Source organism: Paramisgurnus dabryanus, chromosome 15, assembly GCF_030506205.2.
Source record: "Paramisgurnus dabryanus chromosome 15, PD_genome_1.1, whole genome shotgun sequence".
Classification (NCBI taxonomy): domain Eukaryota; kingdom Metazoa; phylum Chordata; class Actinopteri; order Cypriniformes; family Cobitidae; genus Paramisgurnus; species Paramisgurnus dabryanus.
This window is the reverse complement of record NC_133351.1, coordinates 17,025,389-17,053,313: the sequence shown is the minus strand read 5'-3', so window position 1 is coordinate 17,053,313 and position 27,925 is coordinate 17,025,389. Positions and strand designations below refer to the sequence as shown.

The 27,925-nt window shown below is 37.1% G+C and overlaps 1 protein-coding gene and 1 long non-coding RNA gene across 4 annotated transcripts in view; one reads left to right on the top strand and one right to left on the bottom strand.

Annotated features, from left to right (window-relative positions):
- Positions 1 to 631: 631 nt before the first annotated feature.
- Positions 632 to 10,734, bottom strand: creb1b (cAMP responsive element binding protein 1b). Of its 3 annotated transcripts, none has more exons than XM_065251647.2 (9): positions 10,592 to 10,734; positions 8,055 to 8,127; positions 7,830 to 7,942; positions 7,565 to 7,711; positions 6,002 to 6,102; positions 5,794 to 5,933; positions 5,439 to 5,621; positions 5,145 to 5,298; positions 632 to 2,765 (listed from the first exon to the last, which is right to left on the bottom strand). In XM_065251647.2, exons 3-9 carry the CDS (start codon positions 7,932 to 7,934, stop codon positions 2,621 to 2,623), a joined length of 975 nt encoding a protein of 324 aa, XP_065107719.1. In that variant the 5' UTR covers positions 7,935 to 7,942; positions 8,055 to 8,127; positions 10,592 to 10,734; the 3' UTR covers positions 632 to 2,620. The 3 variants fall into 3 exon arrangements, with proteins under 3 accessions (XP_065107719.1, XP_065107720.1, XP_065107722.1); XM_065251648.2 differs by having other exon boundaries at positions 10,580 to 10,725; XM_065251650.2 differs by lacking the exon at positions 10,592 to 10,734 and adding an exon at positions 10,452 to 10,552.
- A 5,312-nt stretch (positions 10,735 to 16,046) lies between these two features.
- LOC135733255 (uncharacterized) overlaps positions 16,047 to 27,925 on the top strand; it is a 67,542-nt gene continuing 55,663 nt past the window's right edge. Inside the window, exon 1 of the long non-coding RNA XR_010526927.2 lies at positions 16,047 to 16,131. This is a non-coding gene — a long non-coding RNA (uncharacterized lncRNA). The remainder of the gene's footprint in view (positions 16,132 to 27,925) is intronic.

The following is a 27,925-nucleotide window of genomic DNA, read 5'->3' as shown; positions in this document are numbered from 1 at the left end:
CCTCCGATTTAGAAATAACAAATGTTTAATTTCCCCATACTTTATCCCTTAAATAATAGTGGAAATAACTGGAAAATCATGTAACACGAATCTGAAAAGGAATTAATAAAGATAGGCTAATCGTTACAATGAAACAACTTGAGTCAACTTGAATATTTTTTAAAATAGATGCTTATATGAAAACTTCTGTTCTCCAAACAATTTTAGATAATTTACATATAATCAAGTTGAAAGGTTAACGAAGGTAACTATGCCCAAAAGATATTTAATATTAAAAAGATGCGTCACTGGTACTGAATGGGGCAGAATGGCCCTCTAGTCCCGCCTCTCAGTAAAAAGAGCCAATCGCCAACCGTTAAAGAATGGAACCCTGGACCTTGCGCATGCGCAGAATCGACAGGTCTTGTTCCTGAAGATGTTGCAAATATGGTGGCGCAGTGATTCATTTTACAAGATTTAGTAACTATTTTTTTATATTTACAAGATATGATATAACTGCACTGTTTAGAGAGTATATTTAGACTGCAGCCACTATACCTCATTTTAGTATTAGTATTTTATTAAAGATTTACATTATTGTGTACAAAAGATAAATGGAGGAACAACATGTATACACAATTATTTTGTAACAGTAACTGTAACATAGTGAAAAGCTTCTAAAAATGTGAGCCATGTCACACAGAGTATATACAATTAATCTCAAAACCTTAAAACCCAAACATTACTGTACAGTGTCCAAAAGGTAAAACCTATCATACAAAAAGTGCATGATGTGTTTATCCAGAATGAGCCGAATAAGTTTTTAACACCAGACATTGCTTATGATTGATTTATCTTGCATATGCATGTAGTTAACACACATAAGTTCTGTTAAGCCCACATGGCATTAGGTAAACCTCAAAACATAAAGAATTTATAAAGATTGGAAAGAAAATCTCATTAAAAACAAAGATTCACACATTTCTACTTCTACTGGTATGCTAAACGGTCTGATCTTTAATGAGACAATTTACATGTAGGAGTTCTTGTGTCAGAAAATAGTTTTTTTGAGGGGAAATCAGGAACACAGTGTGGTGTGTCACAACCCCAGCGGGAGTACAGATCTGGCCTGCTGAGAAGTGATTGCTCCTCGAATTTGTTACACTTGAGCTGAGAGTGTAAACGACAAGTCAAGCAACTGATTTTAATTTTAAAATGTAAAAAAATGGTAGGGTGGGCATTGATGTAATCACTAATATGATAAAAGGCTTATTTCAGTACAAAACATCTTGAAAAGATTTGTAACAATTTTCTTGTTGCAAGATAAAAAAAAATATTTTTGAACAATTAGTCATCCAGTACTCAAAGCTCTAATAATATTTTAGATCAACTGATCATAGAGGCAAAGTGTAACACAAGTTACCGGCTGAAAAAAATCTAAGAATTATTTAATGCAGACAAACCTAAAACAATAAGAAGTAACAAAGAAAGCTGATTTTACATATCTTTTTTATGAAATAGCTGCCAAAATGCATATGCCATAAAAGACTGATAACATATAACCTTTACATGTGTGATCACGTTATCAAATACAAAGACACTGTCTTCATGTTTGTAGTGATGCAATGGAAAATTAACCATAAAATGATATCAAAGTCAATAATATGTTAAGAAAACATGCTTTAGTCTAATAATGCCAGCGATAGAACGCAGTATGATATACAAAGCATAACATAAGTAATCTGCCAAATATGCTTAACATAAATGTCAAGAATCATCTTAACTCTTGTTAATCATCACACAAAAAAAATTCATGTTTGTGTGTAATGTCTAATTTTGTAACCGTGAACTTATACTCAAGTGACTAAATGTCCAAAAAACTTCTTTTATTCGATTGTGCAACTGCTGTAACCTCAATGGGAAGATTAATAAAAATGAATTAGTGAATTTAGCTCACCCAAAAAATGAGAAAAATCTGTGAAAATCTAAATATACATGGGCTATAATCTTATTCTGTGTACAACATTAATATTTTCAGTATTTATGTACATTTATATAATGTACTTTTGAAAGCTAGTTGATATTTAAAAGGTAAAAACATGAACTTAAAACACAAGACCACTATACAGCAAGAAAAAGTAACAGACACATTAAACCTTAAAATCTCTTGAGGGAATGATGTCAACTCCATTTCTAAGCTAAGAGATGATTTCTACTGCACTATAGAGATGTCACTTAATTTGTTATTTTTTATTATTTATATCTCTTTTATTAAAAGTTGTCGATCAGTTATACACCAGCACACTGGAAAAAGGGTAAAAATTTCCCATGAACCCCTCCTCTTGAGTCTTGAGTCCAGGAGTAAGGATAGCTAAGAATGTTCTTCTGCTTTTATGTCCACGGTAAAGTTTTTCCAGCATTTTCTCTCTTTAATGACATGATCCAATGATTTAGAAGAGATTTTTTTTGGCTAGGGGACATTTGTTTTGTTCCCTCAAGTTCTTGTGTGTTCATACAGGCAGTCTGTAGCAATGTAAAATAAAAAAAAACATTTAGAAAACATGCGTCCATGTTTGGCTCACTCGCCTTTCAGTCTCTGTATGCGTAAATCCACCAAAACGTGTGGAGATCGGGTGCTGTGTCACTCTGATTTGTGACAGTACAGGTCTTTGAGAGCTTTGAGTTCCTCGATGAGCGTTTTGTTCTGGTTCTCCAAAACAGCCACACGGTTTTCCAGACACTTGACATATTCCTTCTTCTTCCGACGGCACTCACGCGCAGCCTCTCTGGAAAGAAATGGATATCATTGATATATTTTTTGGAAAATATGTGAAAGATTACTGACAGAATTTATTAGGGGTGGGGAAAAAAATCGATTCTTAGATGAATCGCGATTCGGACGTGGGCCGATTCTGAATCGATTCACAAATTTCAAGAATCGATTCTTAAATGTTAGTTTACAAAATAATAACGTGACGTTATCAGAACCAAAAGGCGGAACTCAACTGGGAGAGCAGTGCTTCACACGGACAACTTAAAAGAGCGCGCACTGCACAAGCGCATAGCGGAGTTTACAAGAGCAGAAGAGAAAGAACACTTTAAATGCTTCTAGGATTATACTGCATATATCTCTACACTGAATTTAGGGCTGTCACCATTACTTTATTCTTTTTGAGTACATGTCGAGTACTCCTTAAAATAGCGGAGATGCGGTTTAGTGAAACAAACTAGAAAATTACAACTGTATCAGAAGCATACAAATCAGCGCTACGCTGCCTCTCTCTCTCTCGTTTGCTCGCTCACACACACAGTGCGCGTGCATCTGCTCCTGCGTGAGGCAAGAATGCGCATCCTTGTGAATTTTGGAAGTTAAAGACGACTGAGCTGCAGTGGCCTGGCAAAACACAGTTGAGAAGGAAGGCGCAGCATTTAAAAAAGACCTGCGTGTTTCACAATTACTCTAAAAGACCATAATGACAATTTCGCTCGTGGAGCAGCAGTTAACTTATGTGTAGGGTTGCCACCCATGTCTGATAAAAAACCTGGACATATCGATGACCCGGCCAATTGGTTTGCTCACAAGCCCCCCCATAGCATAATATTTCTATAGGCCAATGCAATTATTGGCAACACTTTACAATTCTCTTTTTTTTCAATTCTTATTTGTTAACATTAGTAAATGTATTAACTAACATGAATTAACCGTGAGCAGTACATTTGTTACTGTATTTGTTAATCTTTGATAACGTTAGTAAATAAAAATACAGCTGTTCACGGTTTATTCATGTTAGTTCACAGTGCATTAACTAATGTTAACAAGATTTAAATAAATGTATTATTAACATTAACAAAGATAAATTGCTTTATGCTATAAGTGCAGTTTATTATTAGTTCATGTGTTAACTAATGAACCTTATTGTAAAGTGTTACCCAATTATTTGTTCATTATGTTAAAATATGTAAATCAGGTTTACAATTTATTAAAGCTGCTTATACTATTTATGTAAAACTGTTTTTATTTATATTCCATTGCAACTTTAAACGGGTCTAAATAGCAACTAGCAAATATGCACATGAAATTATACTTGTTGAACTCACCTCAACATGTATTTTACAATCATTTAACCCGCCATGGGAAAAGCTGAAGTGACTGTTACAAACTCTACACCATGCAAGATTTTAACTCTTTTAAGACAGGGATACACTTTCGTGTAGTCTGGTGTAAAATGTGTCTTATATTTTCGCTTTTGGGGCACTCTCCCTCTGGCATGGCGCTCCTGTTTCTAGATACATTAGTTTGGTTCGGGAGAAGAGATAAAAGCCCGCCCACACTGACAATTGATTGGATGATGTCCTGAAACAGGCCAATCAGGATGCTCTCTGTCTTACATGCGCTAAATGAGGCAAACACACACACAGACGCAAGGTCTCCCTCTCTGCCGTGCGCGCGCTAAATTTCATATTCACATAGCTTTTCGAAAACCGGGACATTCAGTGTCCCGGGAGAGTTGATACATTTCCCGGGACAGGTTATTAAAAAGAAGGACAATCCCGGTAAAACCGGGACAGGTGGCAACCCTACTTATGTGTGATCTACCGGGATTGCCTTTGCGATCTACGTATTGGACACCCTTGCCCAAAACCATCCGCTGACTGTTTAGATATAACATGAATACTTCTGTAAAATATGCACATAGTTTGTTATTCAGTCGCTGGTTGCACTGCATTATATAAATACAGTAATACTGCCAATCACTGTGTATAATGATGATGATTAGATGCTTAACGTTAGTCAGTTCGTGGAAGTTAATGCCGGTTAACATATAGAATTAATATGTCACGTTTAATTACTATTTTTACTGGTTTTAATGTCTTACAGAAACAGGACATATATGTATATAAGAATGACATTATTTATCCCTTAGTTGCATTAAAGTACAGTATATGACAGTTCAGAGACTAGCAAAAGCGCAAACATTAACCTGGCTTTGAGAGCAAATGTGACGTAATGACGTCACAGATATGCAAATTAGTACGTCAAGAATCGATTCTGAATCGAATCGGGACCCTAAGAATCGATTCTGAATCGAGTCATGAGGGTCCAAGCGATTCCCACCCCTAGAATTTATGATCAAAGTTTTGAGGACCATGTTATATGTTTGTACCTGTTCTTCATGAGGCGGACTTCCCTCTTGCGTGTGACTTCTTCGGTGCCTCCTTGGCTTGGCATGGAGGGCGAGGAAGTCATGACCACACCTGGGGCAATAGTGCTGGTGTTGGCAGTACGGATTTGATAAGCCTGAACATCTCCAGAAGCAGCTGAAGGGTAGATGGGGGACAGAAAAGAAGCAATCAATTACTACAGGCAAAATGAGCTGTAGATGATCATGGGTTATGCATATCTGTAATTTGGTCTTATTTTGATCCTTTATAAAAGGAGGCATGCAAGTCCAACTCACCTTGTACAACCACTTGATTGCTGGGTACAAGAATCTGTTGACCATCACTGGTCTGGGCATATTGCAGGATGGTAGTGCCTTGCTGGGCGGCTGCTGCATTTGTCATGGTGAGGGTTTGCAACCCCTGCACTCCATCTGTGCCATTATTAGCCAGCTGAATGGCTCCACCCTGTGTAATAGCAACTGGGACAGAAACATGAAGAAAGAGGTTGTTAGCAATTAAGTTAAAAGGTTTGCGTCTAAGAACAACATATGTTGGAGCTGTGGTCTTGTGGCTGGATCATGGGCTCCAGACAAACTGAGCCACACGGCTTATGTGGAAGATGCGGTTTCAAATCTTATATGTACTACTTACTGTACTGGCCGCTGCTGGTCTGATATATAGGGGTTGGCACAGTCACTGTAGTGATGGCAGGCGCACTGTCCTCCTCAGATTTCTCCTCTTCGATTCTCGGAACTCCTGGAGCGTCTGATGACAGGTCATTCAGGATTTTCCTATAGATCACAGACAGCTGTAGACTGGGAGATTTCTTTACAAGAAACTCATATAAAACTATACATACCTATAAGAGGGTCGTCTAGAAAGGATTTCTCTTCGTTTTTGAGAGTCAGTTACACTGTCCACAGATTCTTGTGAGTCCTCACTTTCTGCTACTGTAGAAATCTGATCAACAGACATGAAAGTGTTCAAAATATTGTGTGTCACAAATTACAGAGAACAATATAAAGAACTCAGATGTAAAACCTGCTAAGGGTGTCTGGCGAGATTGCTGGTTAATTAGCATTTTTTTTATCAGACTCTTAATAGATTCTAATTTTTGACAGAGGTGGCGTTTAGCAATTTTTGCATTTGAACTATTCAAATAAAGCTGTATATTTTAAAGGGGACAGAGAAAGAAAAACCATCTTTACCTTGTTTTTGTTGAATAATGGTATTCTTCCCGCATTCACAAACATACAAAAAGTGCTAAACATGCTAAACATCTCAGTCTCATAGAAATTCCTCTTTTAGAAATGTCAGCCAGAAAACGGCCCAATCTGAAAAACTGATGCTTATGACATCACAGGCATCTAACTGCCCCTCCAATTTTAAATAATTGGCTACATTTTTGAGTGGCAGCAAAGTCAGCCAATCAGTAATGAGATTGCAAGTTAAGCCAGTAGGGGGAGCCAAATAGGTGCAAAACCACTTGTTTAAAATCACCCACCTGAATAGAGCTATCTGAGAGAGGTTTATAGGAAGCTTCTAAGGCATTACAGACCCCCTCAAAAAAATTTTGTCTACATGTCACAGCACAGAACAAGGATAAATACCCCGTTCAATCATTCTGTGTCACCTTTAAAAAAGAACTAAACCAACTTTTTAGTTAATGATCTGTAAGAATGGCGCTTTATGAATGCTGTTCATTGATTTGACTAACTTTTTTGACATTTGGGTATATAGTGTTTCAATGCTACAATATATGGTGTAAAAATGTCTGGGTGCTGCCCTCTTCAGGTTGAATTGTGGCTACTACAGTTGAATTTTCCTACTGGATGTTGCGGTAACGCGTGACGTAAGCGGTACGACACTACGTAAGCCGGTTCAAGCTCACCACACCCTTGTTACGACCTCACCACACCCTTGGTACGAGCTCAGTTCGTCCCCTCTATCTGCGTTGGGGTCTGCCCACATTTTTTTTGCATTTTTCAAATATTACCAGTGGGTGGAGTCAGACTCTGACCAGGGGTTTAGTTACGCTTTAAGTATAAATTAATATATCAATCATGCACATGAAGTGTATACATAATTATACATATAAGAGAATACTGTAAGACTAATGGGTTAGAATAGATTTACATATTGACACTTGCTAATCACTCAAAAACCTTAGGGGCAGTTCCCCAGAATTAGACAGGGATTAGACTAGTCCTAGACTAAAATAAATGTAAGAGCTATCCAAACTGAAAACAGCTTACACTGACATATCTTAAAATACATCAGTGCCCTTTGTTTTTAGTAATACATGTTAAATAAATTAATTAAACTAAGGCCTAGTCCTCGTTTAAGATAATCCATGTCTGGGAAACCACCCCATAGAGATATGCTACTGATAATCAGTGTGATAAGTGTTAATGTGTCCTACCTGGACAGTTTGCACCTGTGGTGACTGAATGACTGAAGGCTGAGCAGCCTGAATCACTCCATGTACCTGCACCGTCTGACCATTGGGCAGCTGCACCAGCGTGACAGTGGGCCCTGTGGCGCTAGCGTGTCCAGCAGCCATTGTCACCTACACCCAACACAATCCACATTCAAACACTGAATGTTCTCGTTCTTTATGTCAGATTTTATTTTAAGGTGTGAAAAAAATGTAGCAAATTACAAGAGTCTATTTGTTTGGGTCTTACCTGTGCAAGGGTGGCGAGTTGGGCCTGGGTGATCTGTTGGCTGTCATTTTCAGAAACAGCGGCGTCTCCACCCTGCTGTGCATCGGCTCCTGACTCCATGGTCATTGAGTTAGCTATAAAGCCAGAGGGAAATTATGTCATCACGATGGACGATGAATATAACTGATAGTTTTTCATTGAAAAATTGGAATTACTTGATAGTTAGATCTTATTTTCACTACTTACCTATAAATGGGACACCTAGAGAGAATCTTCACACTGTCCACCAACTCCTATTAGTTCTCCCTCTGGAAAAAATCTGTTAAAAAGACATAGAAAAGATGGCACTTTAGGCAGTAAAATCTATGTCTTTAGTGATATCTCTAGTTTAAATAACAGTAAAGAAATATTGTGGAAAAAAAGTTGGCCCAGTGTAATGAAGCATTTTTTAAATTTTTAAGCACTAAGCCATTAACTACTAGGACAACAAACCACATACCACACTGCCATGCAGGACCTCTTTCAAAGAGCTAATGCATGTTCTCTATTTATATGGCACTGCATACAAAACAACTCACCACAGATCTGGGTGATAACCAGCAAGGTGATTGTTTAAGTGATATCAGATAAGACACAACGTCAGACAGGGTGGAGTTTCTTTTATCCTGGTTAACTGTTACTAATATAAATGGGGGAGGCTTTAAAAAAAAGTACTGAGTGGTGCCATGGGTTTATTATAGCAACTATGATATCTATATCTAATATATATATTCACACTAAAAACAACGTTTCCACTTGCTTAAACTGGTCACAAGGACAAAACCAAACTGATTTTTTAAAATCATAATGCATCAACCCTTAGTAGGAATTTTTAGGCCAGTGTTTCTCCACTAGAGGGCCTCAGCAAACTTAAGGAGGCATCAAGATAAAAATAATTTAACAAAGACAAAAAAGCATTAAATTAAGATAAACAACCATCTCCTTTGCAAATACGGTTGCTCACACTGTACATGTATAGAACATCAACTGTTCTAAAAATGTCTGGGGTCAGAATACAATATGAATGCTGACTTTCGACCTTTTAGCTCATAATATTGGTAGATGTTTCTTATAATGGATGGCTTACATAAGCCAAAGTAAGTGAGACCATGCACTACTTTACAGTGCACAATGGAAATATATTAAAATCCCAGGGTGAATTTAAAGAGATATGTTCTCATTTAAGTAACTTTAACAGTGCACAACCTAGCCCCCAGATGCTCCTTCAGTCTCCATTTCTGCCTTTGTGTACAATAATGACTAATTTGAGTGTATAAAATTACTTGTGCACTGGTCAGTGATAAAAAATAAGTATGGTAATAAAGACAATCATCGTACAGCATAATTTTTATTGATAGTGCATCAGAATATAATGCAAATGCTTCCCTTACTTCCCTTGGTGGCTGATATTGGAGAACCTCTATGCTTTCTGGGAAGGAAGAATTGAATTAAATTACCTCATATCGATAGTAAATCTATATGACTACACAGTATGACTTCTATGCATACATAAATTGCAACTGTAACCAAGGAGGACTATATGAGAGGATAGAGAACAGTACTTTTATATAACTTCAGCTTTCATTTTAATTATTTAAACAAACATCAAATACAATTATTTCTGGATAAATTCAACCACTGCTTTAATCAATACTCTATTTCAAGCTTTATTGTATTTGTATTTTTATTACCCTTTTTGGCACTTCTTTCTTTTAGAGCTTTTGTTATGAATTTTGGTGTATGGTAATATTGCATGTAAAACAATCGTGCTGATATTTTTGAAACTGAAAGAGATCCAGCATGGCAGAAAACATGAACAGACAGTAATGTGATCTCATGACGTTAGAAGTCTATCTGTGGTTTGATTGGTCATGCATAGTTCTCCCTCTACTTTTCAAATCCAATCTTCTGCCAGACAGATTATTCTAGGAAGCATGAAACTGTACAGCATTCTTATGTTTTTATATCTAAAGCAAGCATGCATTTCAATGACAGCACACCGAATTTACAATAAAATACGTACTCTTGCATTAAAAACATTTCAACTTTGAACACATCAGCGATAATGCCAATGCTATTTATAACCTCAAAATAATAATGATTAATTAAAGAAAGCTTAGGGCAATACGATGTATGTTACGAATTTCTTCACATGCAATGTTTAGAAGTCGAAATGTTTGTTAGATTACACACACACAGACACACACACACACACACACACACAGGGTGCATTTGCTTGATGTTGTGTAATCACGGCTTTCTGGCGATGGAATTTTTATGGAAAAAAAATAACGAAAAAATATCTAATTTTTTAATCCTACAGGATTGCAATATTGTAAGGGCGTGCCCAACGAACCGCATAACGCATCAATCATTATAAATCAGAACAAACTATTTCTAGAATAAGTATTACGACCCGTATCCACCCAGTAGCACACATTTTGTCTTGTCAGGATGTACAACCAAAAATGGAGGGAAAAACCCACAATGTTAATCTGTACAAATCTATAAAGAAAATTAGACCTATCGCGCATTTATATTTCGCTGCATTTTAAATAATCAGCCATGCATCAAGATTTCCACCCTGGGTTTGTGTTTCTCTACCGTTTGCCTCCCCTCCCTCTGCATGCAACAACTACAGACAGCCGCCATGATCTCTTTGTTTCCACGGGCCGAACCCAAACCAGACCCATGTGCCGTTCGAGGCTAGCCCTTTCCCTCCGGACACTTGCCTCCTCTCTTACCGATACAGACTCCCTTCGTCACTCTCGAGCCCTCGGAGCTCCACTTTTATTCAGGCCGACACGTAAGAGACCGCGTCAGGCTACACCTCCGTCGCGTCACCGAGAACAACAACACAGAGAACGAGACGAAAATCCGATCATCAACCCCACTGCACTGCGCGAGAGCGACCGAGTGGGCGGCGAAAAAGGCCGAGTAGCAGCGAAAGTAGGCGAAGCCTGGCCGAAATCAAACGAAGCGAATGCGACAAGAATTTCTAACAAGGATATGTCATGGTACGCACTACACATATAAATACTTCGTGAAGTGTGTGATGGTTAAGCATACCGATTAAATGATCGAATTAATATCGAACATATATTTACCTTTATTTTTTTCATGTAGCATACGCTATCCAAAGCGACTAAGCATTTAACATTTTGTTCAAGGAGCCATTACTAAGTCCTGGACCCCTTAGTCTTGTTGCAGCCTTTTTTTTATAACGATGGCACGCTGTTTTACAAATTTTATAATTTTACAAACCCACATGTTAGCTGTGCTAATGCATAGTATTCTGTAACTATAGTGAACTAATAGCCTGTAGTAAATAGCCTACCTATAGGACTATTTTAATATTAAGCCTACTATAATAATGTTCAAAACACTGTAGTAAAGGAATTGTATAGTACACTACAGTATTTTTCATGTGACAATAGATATATAAAATTATATATCAATTCCAAATGTTATAACACTTTTAACACTGTGCCTATTATGGTAATTAATTAAACACAAAATATCCATTTAGGTAATGTTCATGATTAATAATTAATTTAAGATAAATGATCAAGACAGAAAAGACAAATCACACCTATTTCAGTACTGTGTGTAATGACCAGCTTCATCACATGACTGTGTGAGTTAAATAGTCATTGTAGTTAAAAAAGAAGAACAATGAGTAAATCTTATGATCTCCATTATTACAAAATTTGTGTTAAATATGGTTATGGTTAAACAAAACACAATGACGCCAGTTAATCAGGCAGTGTTTTAAATAACCCCCAGTGGGGAAACGCTGTTCCCCAGCCTTTCCAGATGTTAGTGGATACAATAATCCACCTGAGAATAATTGTTATTATTTAGAAAGTTTAAGCATTCTTTTAGTCCCCTGAGTGGATATTGGACAGAATGTATCTGTTGATGTTTTGAAGTGTCTTTATTACCCAATGTAAGGCCTTTCTGCCCACAGCTTACCTGTACCAGACAGTGATATTAAAAAAACTCTCCAGAACACATTTGTAAACGTTTGTAAGGTGGTTGCTCGCTGCACAAGAAGTGGCGATTGTTATATGTCTCAGCTTACTCTCTAAAAAATGATAGCACTAAAAGTGATTCACTGGCTCATAATCATAAGGGAACCACTTTAAGTGCTTATGTGTAACCATACGTGGTGCTATAGCATGACTACAAGATTATTGTGCTATTTAGATTTTTTTTTTTAAATATGACACATTTTGGCTGCAAACGAGTTCCTCTGTTATTTCTAACCTCAATGAATCTGTTAACTCTTTCCACCTCAGTTTCATTAACATGCATAGAGCAGTGCCCACAGCAGACTTCATTAAGTCAACAATGATCTATTTGCTCTTACCGTTTTACTCCTAAGATTCACATTTGCATTGCATTTGTACATTTGGTTGGTTGGCCAGTGTTACTCACAACCTATGCATTTAATCAGTGTATGCTTTCATTCTTGTAGTTTGCTTCTATCTTAATCAATTTAATGCACCTTTTGCAGTTGTATTAGTATTAGGTCTTTAAGTTAAAAAACGTCAAGGACACCTTAGTATAATTTACCATCTGTGTAGGCCTACTACATTACACACAGAGCCGCACAATGACACACACATTACAAATACATTTGAATGTTTGTCGCATATCATTTAACATAATGGTAATTTTGAATGCACAACTCATCTCTCTCCCCTTTCCCCTCATCTCTGACATACTATCGCGATGTGCATATTTTCCTCAGTAACTATGTTGTACGATGTAAGCCTAAAAAAATGGAGTATGAGTAGTTACGCAAAGGCAACATTTGCACACCTTACACATGGGGGCAGCAGTGACCCTCTTTTGAGAGTAGACGCAAAAGTCCCATCTACAATCTAAATGGCGTTTCGGAGGACCATGTTGATCGTTCGATCACCCTCACGGGGGCAGCATTTATGCAGTTTTACAACATGCACTCAATAACCCCTCTCTCTGAATGGCTATGGGTTTTGGGTGTGTGAGTTTATTCGTGTGGCAGCCCTTTTTATAATCCTCCAGATGCCCGTTTGGTGTGCTTTATCTGTTTAATAGCGCTTTACTGCTACAAGCCATAAAACCTGCTTTTTATTGTGACACGAAGCACATTGTTTGGGGAATTGACCGTCTTGTTAATGAACAACCATGAATTTGTGCTTGGTGGATGTCTTCAGGGAAATAGTGACAAATCTGTGCAATATGTGAAATTATCTTTACGATAGTGCGTGGGCTGACAGTATACCTATGGAGTGATGATAGTGAAAAACTCTTGATATACGCCAAAATCAATAAACGAATTTGCTCGGTTATCACAACGCCAGCATGTTAAAATCATCCACAATGTGCAAGCCACTTGGCTCATATTATACAGAGGTAATAGCAGTTGTTATTGAAAACATAAATCCAAAAGAAAGCACCTATTGTAAAGTTATTCTCACTTTCCTGTGATATGCACTTGTGTGTATGTGCACATTGCACAAATGCTGTTTCTATTCTGTTTATTGTTTATAACAGTTTCTGTGTGTATGTACCCAGCATTGAGGTTGACCTTGAAAAGGTGCTAGATTCAGAGTTGGCCATAGAGAGTCTCTCTTCTCTCCCCTCCTCATGCTTCTCACCCCCTCCTCCGCCCTCCACCTTTTTCTCTTCTTTGAGCTCCTGCGGCGCGCAATCCCTCGAGTAAACGCTCCTTTTCTCGCAGTGTCTCTGCCGATGTTGTATCTACCTCTCAGCTTATGAGGAGCCATTAGGATAAACAAGACTTCCTGTGCGTAAGTTGGGGGGAACTGCTACACTGATGGTGCAGTGAGGGTGCTTAAGGTAAAAAAGAAGAAAAAAATGAGGATGAAAAGAATATACTGGGATACATTGAAGCCTTTTAATACTGCACACCCTGCACATCACCAAATGAAAATTCATCAAACATTGTCAGAGAAAGGGAACAGCTGCTTATTTCATGTATTTTAAGAGTTGTGCTGGTATCTAGCAGAGCTGCGTTTTCTTCACGAAAATTAACCATGGTTTTACCAATGGTAGGCCTAATCAATATACCAAAACAAATGGATTATTTGAAATGTGTAAACTTGTCTTAATGAACGTTTATCAAATTATGCATCCTTTAAAATATTTTGTTCAATGTACATATACAAATAACCAGAACAAATGCTAATGTGTTTACCTGGTAATGACTTGAAATAGATAGGATTGCAGATGTGTTATTTATTCACCAATTCTTACTGCTAAATAATTATACAACCCAAACAATAAAGGAAGCAAGACTGAGCTCTGGAATGTAACAACAGCTCATAATATATACAGAGCTTTATGAATCTGATTTCACAGATACACACAGAATGTAATGAAAAGATGAAATTGTGATTGTTCAATTAAGAAATGCACTTTCAAGCACCTTGTTTCCAGCAGTAAACAACAAAGTGCCGTGCACGTTCATTCAGAGGGTATGTACCCCAGTCTTGTCTCTTTTCTCTCTCTGCAGTGTTGATATCCGTAGATCTACATAGAAAGTAAAGAGCCAGAGTTTTTATTGATGCGTGGGCTTAAAGGCTGCCTCAGTGTAGCTGTCAGTGAAGTTGCACTTGCTTCTTATATTGTGCTGTTCTTTATAATAGGCACTAGAACTGCAATGGTGACAACAGTAAACAGAGATACCCGGAGGAAATCTCATTGGCCTTCTCTGTTGTTTAAAATATACACAAAGTTGGTAGTGCTAAAGCATAGTTGCCACTCACAATTCCCAAAGATTCTCAAAACATGTTATTTATTTAAAAAAAAAAGTATTTTATAAGAGAAAGTATTAGACAGTCTTTTACAGAGTTATATAGTGCATTAATTTCCTTCATGCACAGTTTAAAGGGGGTGTATGAACCCAAATGTGAATTTTTATGAATAAGTCATAAAGAGCTTTGTGGTTTGGGATCTTTGACATCTCAGGACACTGTCTCCTTGTGCAGCCTGACCCCTTGGTCTTAATATCTCGCGTAAAGTGATGTAGGTATGTATGTGTTTGAGTAATAACCGTCGGTGCTCAGGAGCGAGGGAGGACAGAACAGTCGTAAACAACGAAGCAGGAGCACAGAGGTCTGCGTTTCTATTTTTACTGCCGCGCAGGAGGAAGCAGCATGGAAATGCAATCGCTGCATAATGCATGGGCCCCGTGGAGAAGCAGTTGGATGTTACACAACCAGGTGCACTCTCTGGACCACAGCATCATGGTGTGCTGACCGAAACCCTTAAACACACTTTACATCTAAGGGGAGGTGTAAAGAGGATATAAATGTGTAATATTAATTTACAGGTAATACAGTGCTCATTACATCCAGTTGTCTGAAGTTGGCCAAGTTGTAAAAAGTAAGGAGTACAGCTAGTTTGTAAAAACTTAGGTCCTTGCTCACCAATGAAAGATATTGGTTTCCATTAACACTCCCCCATTGGAAAAAAGAATATGGACTATTGTAAAGACTTAGACTTAATAGACATATCATTCGTTTTATTATTTTTTTATTTTTTGTAATTAGTTTAGTTGGTCTTAAAGGTTCCATATAGTTCATTATCCCTCTTTTTTTTGCATTAATTTCTTCCTAAATATAAAATGTGAAAAAAATTATGTGAAATAATATAATAATAATAATAGTTATAAAATATATTATATAAAATTTAATTGTTTAATATAGTAAATGTGTGATAATCATGGTTTATGTCAGATTGATTACAATTTGTGTTACCATTTAAGTAACTTACAAATATCATGGTTAAACTGTAGTTAATATAATGAGACCATGGTAAATGTGTGGTGTGGTTTGACAAAAAAGTATTTAAGTATTTAAACAAAGGTTGATTTTCTGGCTCATTTATTAAGGCTTAAAAATGAACATATTTTTACCTAATAATTTTTGTATGTGTAGTTTTGCTGCCGTTACATATTACGCAATTTGCGTAATATGTAGGCTAAAGGCAGCAAAACTACACATAACAAAATTGAAAAAAGTTCCTTTTTAAATGTTATTTCACACATGAACCTGAAAATTAACATTTGTTTAAATACTTTTTTGTCAAACTACATTTGAATTAAATAGTAGATATGAAACATGTAAAAATAAATTTCGCATTATTTTATTTCCTTTTTATACCGGAAGTTTACAGGGTCGGTGACGGTTAAAATTATCATGGATTTTATAATTACACTTTAAAAAACGAGTCGGACGTATTCTTCATGTTTTAGGAAACTTCACGCATGGTGAGTTACTTGCTATATTTAACTTTATTGTTTGTTAAAGGTTTTGATATTTGTTGTAGCCTAATATTTTGTCGTGATTGTTGATGTAATGTTAGCGCAGAATTTACAGGTTGTGTTTACATAACACTTAACCCTGTTAGAAGCGTTATATAAAGTGTATGTTTGTGTTGAAAACCGTCACTACCTTAAAATGCACTTGAGTGTAGATATTTTTTAAAGCAGATAGACTTTACAATTGGATTTGTTTATCTGAACCTCTGGAGAAACGTGTTAGCGTGATTCAAGGTAACTTATCAGTCACATCTGTTAGTAAACACGGTTGTGATTGTTTGCACATAACCATAGATACAGTGTGCAAAGGGCTCCTTACTCATAAGGGAAACATCCAGATAGTTATACATTTTTTATGCTTTTAAATTTATCTCAAAGCGTTTTTTGCAGTATGATTTTTCCCACACCAATCAGCTGAATAAAAGACTGCAATGTTTACAGGTAATTCATTTCTACATAAAATGAATAGGTTACTATTGTTTTCCTCGTCTCACTCCTGTAAATGACACATTGCATACTGTGTCTGTACTATACAAAATTAGTTTTCATTACCTACTGTGGGGTTTTGTGTACAGTTTCTACATTTAAATTAAACAGCTTTTTCTACTGTTGTGTTGTTTTAATGTGTCAAACAACTAGGTTGCTTTGGCGAAGGAAACCCACTGTTCACTTGTTTATGAATCATCTGTGATTGAATTACAGTTATGCATTTGCCAGACACTTTTATCATAAGCAACTTAAAGTGCATTTAATCTATTATGTTTTTTTCTCAGAATCGTTTGCTATCGCAATGTAGAAGTTATCAATCTACCAATTGAGCAAAATACTTTAAGCTATATTACGTTAATTTATATGGGAACTTTATGACAATGTATTTTGTTTGCTTTGGCAATGGTTAAGGTCATAAGCATATTAAGGGCATCTAGACAACAGGTCACCTGGTTCATTCTAGAGATGAATAATGTATTTAGTACTGCAGAATGTGATTAAAGTCTGCAGTGAGTCCTGAAAGAAATGTTGTTGTATTCATATATGTCTTCAGTCTAATTGCCTCGGTATATTCATGCTTGTTCGGACGTGACTGTGGACCATTGAGCATTAGTCTGTTTAAATTCTCCACACTAGCCTGCGACTGCGACCTTGTAACAGATCAGTCATTCGTGTCATGAACTCTTTGACCCAAAGTAATTTGATTTATAAATTTAGCCATTTTTAAAGTGCCGCATGCTGAAAATCTCTCTGACTACACAGCCTTATTTCTCCACCCAGGCAGAACTAGCCTAGTTAAAACCTGATATATGTGTTGCTTGAATGCAATGCATTAAATAACATAAGAAAGTATGAACAAGGTCATAAAAACAACAAGACATTTAAAACATGTGTCTTGAATAGCAGAATGTTCATGAGTAATAAAATTTGCATTGTCTCTAACAGGTATTTATCACATGGCTCCTATCATGATTTTAAAACATAATTAAATCCGGTGGCAATTAATGTGCAGGATAAGGCCTGTAGCATGTGGGCTGGTGACCTATGAGAGCGCTGACTATCTTCCGTCTCAACTGGGTTTTAATTACTGCAGCACTGCCTGACGCTTTGCCAATAATTGGAAATATTCAGACATTTCTCTGCTTTGGGCGTAAACTATAAACGAATACATTACAGTCAACAATGAAACAATCCTGAGCCAATGTGACCTACAAAGTGGAGACCAACTGCATATACAACGTTATTTTTTACATCCTGTGGTGTGTAATATATTTTTAGGAAATCCCCTCTGGTCTAAAAGAAACAGGTAGCAGGTGTGAGATTCAACATTTCATTAGGAAAAGACACTTGCACGAAACAGATGCCATGTTTTATTGGCTACCATATCAAGAACAGTTTTAAATCTGCTTCCTAAGGCAGTTAATCACAAAGCTTTATATTAGAGGGTCCTTTACATTTTAATCTCTAAATAGTTAAACATATGGTAAATTACAGCACAGTGTGTCCGGTCTTATTGGCGCACTGGGATTTGGCGTGTTTATGTGATATTCATATTCCAGGCCATGTGTCCTACACGTTCATGAGACAATAGTTGATTGCTCATTCCTAATTAAAGTGAGATAGAAAAAAACATGTAAATCAGACTGTACATCATCTCATGTATTGGCACTGATGTGGTTAGATTTATTTGTTTCAATGTGCGCCATGTGGCATCGACAGGCTGGTTTGATGCAAAGCAAGTATAGCAACATTTTCCTATAAAGGATTATTGTTAATGAAAACTATTATTTGTGCAGTTTGTGGTAACGTTAACGTGGCTTGGAAATGACACACTTTTAAAAGAAGAAAACTGTTTGAATATTTATGCTCTGTGTGTGAGTGTTATGTCTATCTCTCTAATGCGGAGATCACAGTAATGTTGTTTCTTCAATAATAAAACCCTTTTTAGTTCAACTTTAATCTCTGTCATTAATTAATAATTCTTAATGTCGCACATCCCCCAAGAATAGACTAGACTATGAATACACACATGCTGTTGGATGCAGGCACATCCTGGGCACCACCACCATCACCTGCAATGTGTTCTGTGGCTGTAGTGTTTCCATGTGCAATCTATTTCCAAAAGCTGCGCTTGTAGAAACGGTTCGATGCCAAGATAGTGTCCTTAATCTGCTCCCGACAGCCTGCCAGAGATCTGACAGCCCCTACTGATTCTTAAAAGCAGATAGACAGAACGTGTGCGATATGGCGATGCAGTGAATTACCGCGTGATGTTTTGACCAGCACTCCTCTGGACTCGCTCAATTTATGAAGCTTCTTTTAAACTGCCACTGCAACATTTTGTCTGTGTTTGCTGTAAAGTGCTACTGACATGGTTGTACATCACTTAAAATGGTTTGTGTTCACAGTTGATCTGGATTGGACTGATAGAAATGCCATTTGAAGTGTTCCAGATAAGTCAACTCAAGAAGTAAACCTGATTTAAAGCATATATTCCTGAACCCAAGGCCTTATGTGGCAACTGAAAGAGATTTTGCTATACCGTTAATGTTGTGGTAGATACATCCGCTGGCTTTAAGACAGATCTATTAGCCTGGATTCACAAAATCTGGACTAGTGAACATTTTAGTTAGATTTAAATTGTACATGACATTTTAAAAAGTCAAATTATTGTTTTAGTCTGAATGAAATTGAAATTTTGAAAGCTCATGTAAATGCACTTAATATGACATATATCATGTGTCAATATGTCTTGTTTCTATGTGGTGTTTGTTAGACACAACAGCAAGAACAGTTTAATTGCTTATATAGTTGCCAAGCAACACTGCACCTTGGCACATTAATATAAAATTCAATTGATGTGTGGTCACAGGTTGTATGTTGGCTTTGAACGTGATTGGAAGTATTGCTTTTATTATGTGAGCTTAAAGGGATAGTTCAGCCAAAAATGAAACGTTTGTCATCATTTACTCACCCTTGTGTTGTTCTGAACCCGTATGAGTTTCCTTCTTCTGTTGAACACAAAAGAAGATATTTTGATAAATAATGGTAACCATAGGTAACCCGTTTTGTGTGTGTCGTGTGTGTCTGGAGCGCCACCTAAATGAGTGTGTATGTAGGTCAGTAAATTTGTTAATAGCATATGACTTGAGGCTGAGCTCTAATTGGCTTGTTTTAGATCCTCCTTGGGGCACAGCACTGTGCGCCCCAAACCCTCCCAGTTTTGTTGTTAGCAAATTAATATTGTTTTTTATGTGTTTGACTTCATGTAATTGGACCGTTCTCAGAATCTCATAACCGCGTTGCAGATTGTCATGTAACTGATATTTACACACTCTAAAAATGGCTGGGTTATTTTTGACCCATAATGGGTAAATATTGGACAGAACAAATGCTGGGTTAAAAATTACCCCATGCTTGGTTGAAAATGGCCCAATGTTGGGTTGTTTTTATGCAACCATTGGGTATAATAACCCAGCAGTTGGGTTAAAATAACCCAGCATTGGGTCAATTTTTTAACCCAGCACATGTTCTGTCCAATATTTACCCATTAAGGGTCAAAAATAACCCAGCCATTTTTAGAGTGCAGTACTGATCAGTGAAAGCAAGCGAAATATCTTGAGATGAAAGAAAATATGATTTATCCTTACAAAATCTCCCTTTTCATGGCGTTAAGTTGAATAAATAAAGAATTAAGAAGCTTGGACCAGATCGACCAATGGAGTCAAGTGATTGCAGTCTGTGTGCTTTTTCAGCACTTCAGCACATGTAAGTCATGCCTTTTATTATTTTCCCTGTTATAAAGTCTGAATGCGTGATAGAGTAATGTAGGAGCGCAAGATCATTCTCCAGAACAAAAGTAAAACTGCAACAAGACATCATCTGTCTGAGGTAAAGACACAAAATCTAATGACAATAGAGTCTGCATTAATCTGCCTTCATGCTCTTATTACACAAGATGTTTCAGATACACAGTGTCATGAGTTTTGTTCAATTCAGAGTTTTTACACGTTTGTTGATATTTTAATTGCAATAGTATTTTGTAATTAGTTTTGTTCATATTTGCCTGTTCAGCATGAAGTTTGCGTGTTTTATCTCCTCCGCTGTCACTGCAAGAAAAAAGCATTCATTCATCTGCTTCATGTGATGTTAAACATGATGCACAGTCTCTTTTTATCTGTTCTCTTCTTCACAAATAAATTAACACATTTTAACTTGTATGCTCGTCTTGTACGTTCATGATTAGAAATTAACATGTGAACAAAAACAATTATTATCATTAAAACATGATATGACAGATGATAATTGACTGTGACACTATGACAGAATATATGTTTGTCAAAAAATGACAGAGATCGAAAAAGTCTAACGCAACCTCCGGTGTGTGTGTGTGTGAATGATTCCTTTGATTAGTTTATTACATGATAATAAACCCACATTATACTCAAATTTACAGATTCATAGTACATTTATTTTATGTTTAGTTGACTTCAACAGTAACGTTTTCTGCATTTTAGCAAAGCAGTAATGATCGTTACTTGATAAATAACTATGAACAGTTCTTCATTACTACGGTAAATGTTTGGTTTTAAGTTTGTTTGCCCCCCCAAAAAAGTTTTTGCACCAGCCGCCACTGCAGCTGATTGTAACCATTGACCTCCACATTAGGAAATTTTTGGGTGAACTATCCCTTTAATGGGAACCGTCAACTGCTTAAAATCTGATTTTTACAAATCACAGTCATAGGTATTTATTTAAGATTGATTTTTGGAAAGCATTTGAGTCTGAATTGGCAATTGCAGAATCGAATTTCAGTTTATTCTGTCATCTGAAACTTAATATGTATATAATGTCGGCATGACCAGCAGTGTCTACAGCTGTGTCCTGAGTCACTCAGTTTCTCTCACTCTTTCCAAATTTCAGTAATGTGTTTAATCCTCCCTTGAGATCAGCACAACAGCAAGTTGTTGAAATAGAGATTTTACAATTGTTTTGTAAATTCAACAATGAAATCAATTTTTTTCCCCCTTTCAACAATGAAAGATACTGTCAGTTGTAGAAGTAAGTCGCTTAAATCATTTGTATGACAATTTATGCAGATGTATGAGATAATGACTACAGTGGCTGAAAAAAACCCCAGATCTAATTTCATAAGTTGCAAAATAAAAGTACAGACAGTCTGTCATAAAGATCACATTTGAAAGCTGCATTTTTCCTGCAAAGCTTTCAAAGAAACAGTTTTAATTGGATAGATAGTGCTTTGTTGTTGGATGTGCTTGGAACTAGTGTACTGCTTATTACACAGTATGCACTATACTAATATTGAAAAAATGTATGTATGTACTGTAGTATGCTACATTTTTGTCACTACGGTGCATATTTTTAATCTCACAACACTGCATATTGATATTCAGGATATTCAGGATAATCCATGTAGCCAGAAAATTTGCATACAGTATACATACAGCATGCTGCAAATAGTATGAATATTGAGCCGTTCTGAATATGTTATTTATTTCTCCTCATTTTTTTATTTCTCCATGAGCTGTTGCTGAGGCGATGTTGTTGAGGTGAATTCGATTTTCCAATGGAAAATGCAGGACAGGAAAAGGGGAGCTAAACCGTCATTATCATGACATGTCTGCGAGACGCCCCCATGTGTGTTCCAGCGACATAGCTTGGAAAATTGGCTCTGTGTTACTACATATGCAATGCAAGGCCCACATGGGGCCACAAAAAACAGAGTCATCCTCTGGCATGGCTTGCAGTGAGCAGTCTCTTAAAAAGAAAAAAAAAAACAGGCATTTAATTGCATCCAACAAAACCTACCATTCCACCCTGCTACCTCTCACTCTGCAATCTGTCCCGACTTTGTGACTGCTGATGCTTGAGTAGCAGGTGAAATTTTTTGGTGAGCCCCATGTGGTGGACGGAGACGCGGAGAGAGGAAGAGACGTGTCCTCCTCCCTCAATCAAGTCTGCTTGAGTGCACAGCACAACAACATGTCGTCAGGCAGGAGCTCCAGGGCCATCTGTGGGGATGGGGAGGGGACTGCCCGCTTTAGACCTGGCTCAAACCAGCAGAAAAACAGTGTCTGGTTCACACATGTTCCTCGGAGAATCAAGAGAGAATGAGTCAGACGCAAATACAGGATGATTTATGTGTGGTATTAAAAAAGAACTGCTTATAAACATCTTTTATTATTTCAATAGCATCGCTTCTCATATTGGGGTCTGTAAAACATCCCAAGTGGTCTGCAAGTTTAAATTTAAAGTCTCCCTGCCTCCGATAATTTTATCACTTAAAACTTATCTTTGAGCATCATAATAACATGTAAAAGTTTTTTTTCTGTGATAGTAATTTCTACATGCTTTAAAACTGCTTGAATATAATTCCCTCATTTAGTAGACGCCGATCTATGAATATGCTAATTAGTCTTCACCTCCACTTAAACGCACAGCTCGGACCATATATATGAATATGCAAATTAGTCCCCGGCTCCACCTGTTTATACACACAAATAGATGCTAATTTTGATAGTTTCCGACTCACAACTGCCAAGTCCGGTACACAATGCATACGTGAACTGCGTGTTTGCAGCACTAATTGTTTTTAGTACTGATGTTAACAGGTTAGACTATTACACACTGCACATGAGTTCAGCACATGTGTGAGTTCAAGTAATGATGTGATTGGTTACATGTGAGTGATGTAGCAAACCGAGGTGATTTCAAAACAAAGGAATGAGATGTCTTTGGAAAACTCAAATGTTATGGATAAAATACTCAGCAATGGTTTGCACATGGTTTGTCTTAAAGCAAATTAATAACAACACATAGACATACAAACAACAATAAAAACTTAATTTTCAGTAGAACTTTAATATATTTATTTTAATAAATAAGATAATTGATAAATACATTTGAATAATAATTTTAAAGCACTTACATTTGATAGTGGTGGTAACATTAAACTGTGATTATGTATAATCTAAGGCTATAGTGCATTTAAGTTTGGCAAAATTATGGTTTGATATACTCAGGCTTCAGGATATGAACATGATTGTTGTATACTGCCTAAATACACAAGGCTTTTAGGTGGTTGGTGGTTTCGACTGGGTTAGTTGGTTTGCATTTTTTGTTTGACTGTTAAAGTTTTCTATCACTTGAGCAACTACTGTTACTTAACATACACTGTTACTTAACGTTTACTGCCTACATTCTGTTTACCTGCCAATTGAACTGACAGCTTAAACACACAATTGTACTCAACCTTCAAAAGTTATATTCTATGTTTACTAGCCACTCACAACCTGGCAACTTTATTCATTACTCTACTTATTCAATGTTACACTGTTTATATTCAAGGCTATTTCTACATGTGCAACATGCAATTTCGTACATGAAGTGAAAGTGACGTGATTGTCAAGTATTTTCATTTAGTCAAGTATTATTGACAATAAAGTTCTTCTAAGAATATATGTGACCCCCATGGTGACACATATAGCTTTGTCGAACCTAGTACAAAGATAAGACCTTGGAGATAACCGTTTCCATGGCTAACTCATAAAGATCTGACAGGCAATGTTTTTGTAGACTTTAAAGAGCTAATAAAAGAAGCCTTGCGCCGGTTTGTTCTTTCACATTGATCGGGTCTCATTTTGATAAAATGCACAAATTCGCTCGAATCAATACTCGGCTTGGAAGGCGACATTTAAACCAGCATGTCTGTGATTTGGCATTCAGCCGCCCTCGAGCTGTAATCTAAAAAGCTGGCGGATAAAGGAAAATTGTGCAGAATGCACAAGCAAAACTGTGCACAAGTTTGATTGTAGGCGTCAAACGAAGACAAAAATATGTTGTGTAGCTCATTAAAGCCGATCCCTGTGATATCTTTGTTTTCAGCAGGGTCTGTGGTATGACGAAGGCTTGATGTCACACGCCAAGTCCCAGCATGCCTGGGTGGGGCGCAGCCCCCCATGCGCCCGACGCTCCTCCTGATTCAGATGTCATTTGTGTATTCTCTTTGGATCAAAGGCAGGTCACGTTAATTAGCGGATTTCACACTCTTCTGCCAGCAAACACCCCCGTCTCCCCCTCCTCAGCTCCACTGTCACTGAGGCATTAGACATGTTAATCGGCCGCACAAGCCTGTGAGCGTAATAGTAGCTCATTAACATGCGTGTCTAGAGGTCATGGCCAGAGGTCATCATTAAGTCACCTCTAATGGCACCTTATGTGATCTCAAGTCCAAACTAGTGTGGGCGTGGCTTAGACGGCTTCAAGCTTAGGATTGCAGGGGTCTTGGAGCGTCTCTTTGATCCACACCTGGGCCTCTGTTCCTCCCACTGGGCTGGGAAGAGAGCCACCGTTGCCAGGTAGGCTGGCTCGTGATGCTCTTGTGCGGAAGCCCTTTGAGAAGTTTCACTCAATCCAATCTTTTTGGCAGAGTGCACACTGAAGTGTCTCCTTATGCATGCTGATGTCCCACTGTTTGCTATGGAGTATCATGGAGAATTAGCGCCATGTCGTGTCTCATGCATAAACAATCAGTTCAAGGGCAAAGTAAAGGACACAGATTAACCCAGGGCTTCAGACAGGGTTCAGACACGCCCACAAGATTCTTTGTTTAACAGTTAGAGTAGAGCAGATGTTCCTTAGAAATCAAATGTTACTCTTTTGGCTCATAAGGGCCTATATGTTATTCAGTTGTAGTTGATATATTAAAATAACTAAACAGTATTTTAATGTGGATCAATACAGTATAATATATATATTTTAAAGGTATTATTTATAAAGAAAGTACAACTCTGTCTGTGAAGTCCAGGCTAAAGTCTCATAATTAAATTATGAGATTATAGGAGCATCAAAGTTTGATTTCAGTCATTGATTTTACATTCATTTAAATTTTTGACATAGGCTTACTCAGTCAATATTTAAGATATTAATGTTAGAGTTTCACAGATAATTTGTAACCAAACTGATCGAAGGCCCCATTGACTTCCATAGTATTTTTTTATCCTACTAAGGATGTCAGTGGGGCCTCTGGTTTGGTTACAAGCATTACTCAAAATACCTTTCTACAGAGCCCAGCAGGTCACACCTAGAAAAGAAAACAAGACCCGTAAATCTGTGATCACAGTTTTGTAATTTGTCCCCATAGTTTATAAACCATACTCACCGATTATTAAATTGTTCCCATTTGTGGGTAGGGATTGCAAAAACTGAGGGTACAGTTTAACAAAATCCGTGCTCTCAGATTTGTAAACCGTATCCACAAATTGATAAACCTTGCGTACGCTTTTGCAATCTGTCCCCATGGATTTGTAGCCCCTAATTTTTTTTAATTGGAAAATTTCCTTTAATTACGGTATGATAGAGTGTTAAATGATGTTATGTCAACTTTTCGAGAGGAGTAGGTACAAACCAATACTATACGAATAATGCACAGATTCTTTTATTTGGTTTTTGGCTGAATGCAGTTTTACATAGTTATTTAATAATAACATATTAACCAAAAGTAATTATATAAAATTGTATAACTATTTAAAATTGCATGCTATGTTTAAATGCACAAATGAAAGTAGCATCTGATTAAAATATTACGTAAATATAACGGACAACGTTTCCAGTTAGGAAAGTACATAAAACAAGCTTAACACAGTAAAACTTCATGAATTCCTGAAAATATCCAACAGGAATAGGAAGCTTGGAAACATGAATAATAATCCGTAAGTACAGTTTGCAAAACCGTGGGGACGGATTGCGAATGCGTGCAAGTTTATGAATTTTGTGGGTACGGTTTCCAAAAACTGAGGGTATGGTTTACAAATCTGAGAACATGGATTGTTAACTTATGTGCACGATTTATAAAACTAAGAAAACATACTCACCAAAGGAAATAATTTTCTAAACTGAAGGGACGAATTACTAAACTCTGATCACATATTTGCAGATCTTGTTTTCTTTTCCTCAAGGGGTGACCTGCCGGGCTCTGTATCTATCTTCATGTTCATTAGAAGCAATACATTTATACAGGTTTGTAACAAGATGAAAAATAGTAAATGATGACAGAATTTGAATTTTTGGGTGAACTATCCGTTTAAAGCACCTTTATCAGCAATAACTGTCAGTGCAGTCCTTTTTATGGATGGTATAATTCCCAAAATGCTTACAGAAACATTCTTACATCCATTATTCATAAGCGACCCAGATGACCATTTCTATGATTTACTCATAAAAACTCTCTAACTGTGTTTAACTTTAATCTAAACTGCTATTAACAGAAGCCTATGGTGTATACATTCATACTGATCTCGTCTCATTTTAATCTCGTCTATATAATGCACAAAATCCACTCAAATCAATATCCAGTTTGGTAGGCAACTTTCAGATCATCATGTCTGTGATCAGGTCACCCTCAAGCAGGAATCTGTGAATTGTTCAGGCTTTGAGTATGCAATAATGGAACTGAGATGCACCCAAAGCCCTTGAGAACATAGCCAGAATAGAGAAAGATAGACTGAGACAGCCCTGAAACCCCAGAGCCATCTAATCCCAATAGGAACTTGTAATTCTTCCTGGACGTCTATTTCCTTCCTGTCAGCGTGAGGAATAGTTCAGCCCAGTCTCTTCATTAGGGGCATCATTTCCATACCAGGTCTGTCGGGGTGGTGTAAGTCTGCCATATAACTGTTCCCAGCTGCAGGTGAATCAGCGTGGCAATTAAGAAAGACAATTAGAGCCCATTCACTTCTGCAGGCCATGGGTATAGAGATAAGCCTTAAGCCTCGACTTAATTGGATCATTGTCTCGGCAAAAAAACAAAAAATGCTAGACAGAAAGGAATTAAAATGTGATTAGTTTACTGGAAATAAAAAACTACGTAAATAGGTTCTTGGAAAACCACAGATCTAGAAATTTGTTGTGGCATATGGGGCATTTAGTTTCACCCAAGTGGACCAAAAATGTGAATTGAATTTAATATCGTATTTCATGACCCCCTCTCTGTCCATTGCATCATTTTGTGTTGTGGAAGATGAAATTAGATAGTCTTACATGCCCTGACAATTAGATAATGAATCATTCCATTATCTAATTGTCAGGGCATGTAAGATTAGACTCAAGATCTGATTCTGTCCAGCTTAAGCCGCCCTAGGCTGGTCACTTGGCTGGTTACAGCAAGGTTTTGGTTTGTGTATCGTTAGGCTATTAGACAAGTTTGCTGACTAGCCAAACCTACCAAGTATCCAAA

Bases quoted from the DNA above. Each gene is read 5' to 3' on its own strand.
- creb1b (XM_065251647.2), bottom strand. From the start codon at position 7,934: ATGACCATGGAGTCAGGAGCCGATGCACAGCAGGGTGGAGACGCCGCT. The intron at 6,103-7,564 runs GTAGGACACATT...TCTGTTGATCAG, and splicing joins CACAGGTGCAAACTGTCCAG to ATTTCTACAGTAGCAGAAAG. The intron at 5,934-6,001 runs GTATGTATAGTT...TGTGATCTATAG, and splicing joins TCTAGACGACCCTCTTATAG to GAAAATCCTGAATGACCTGT.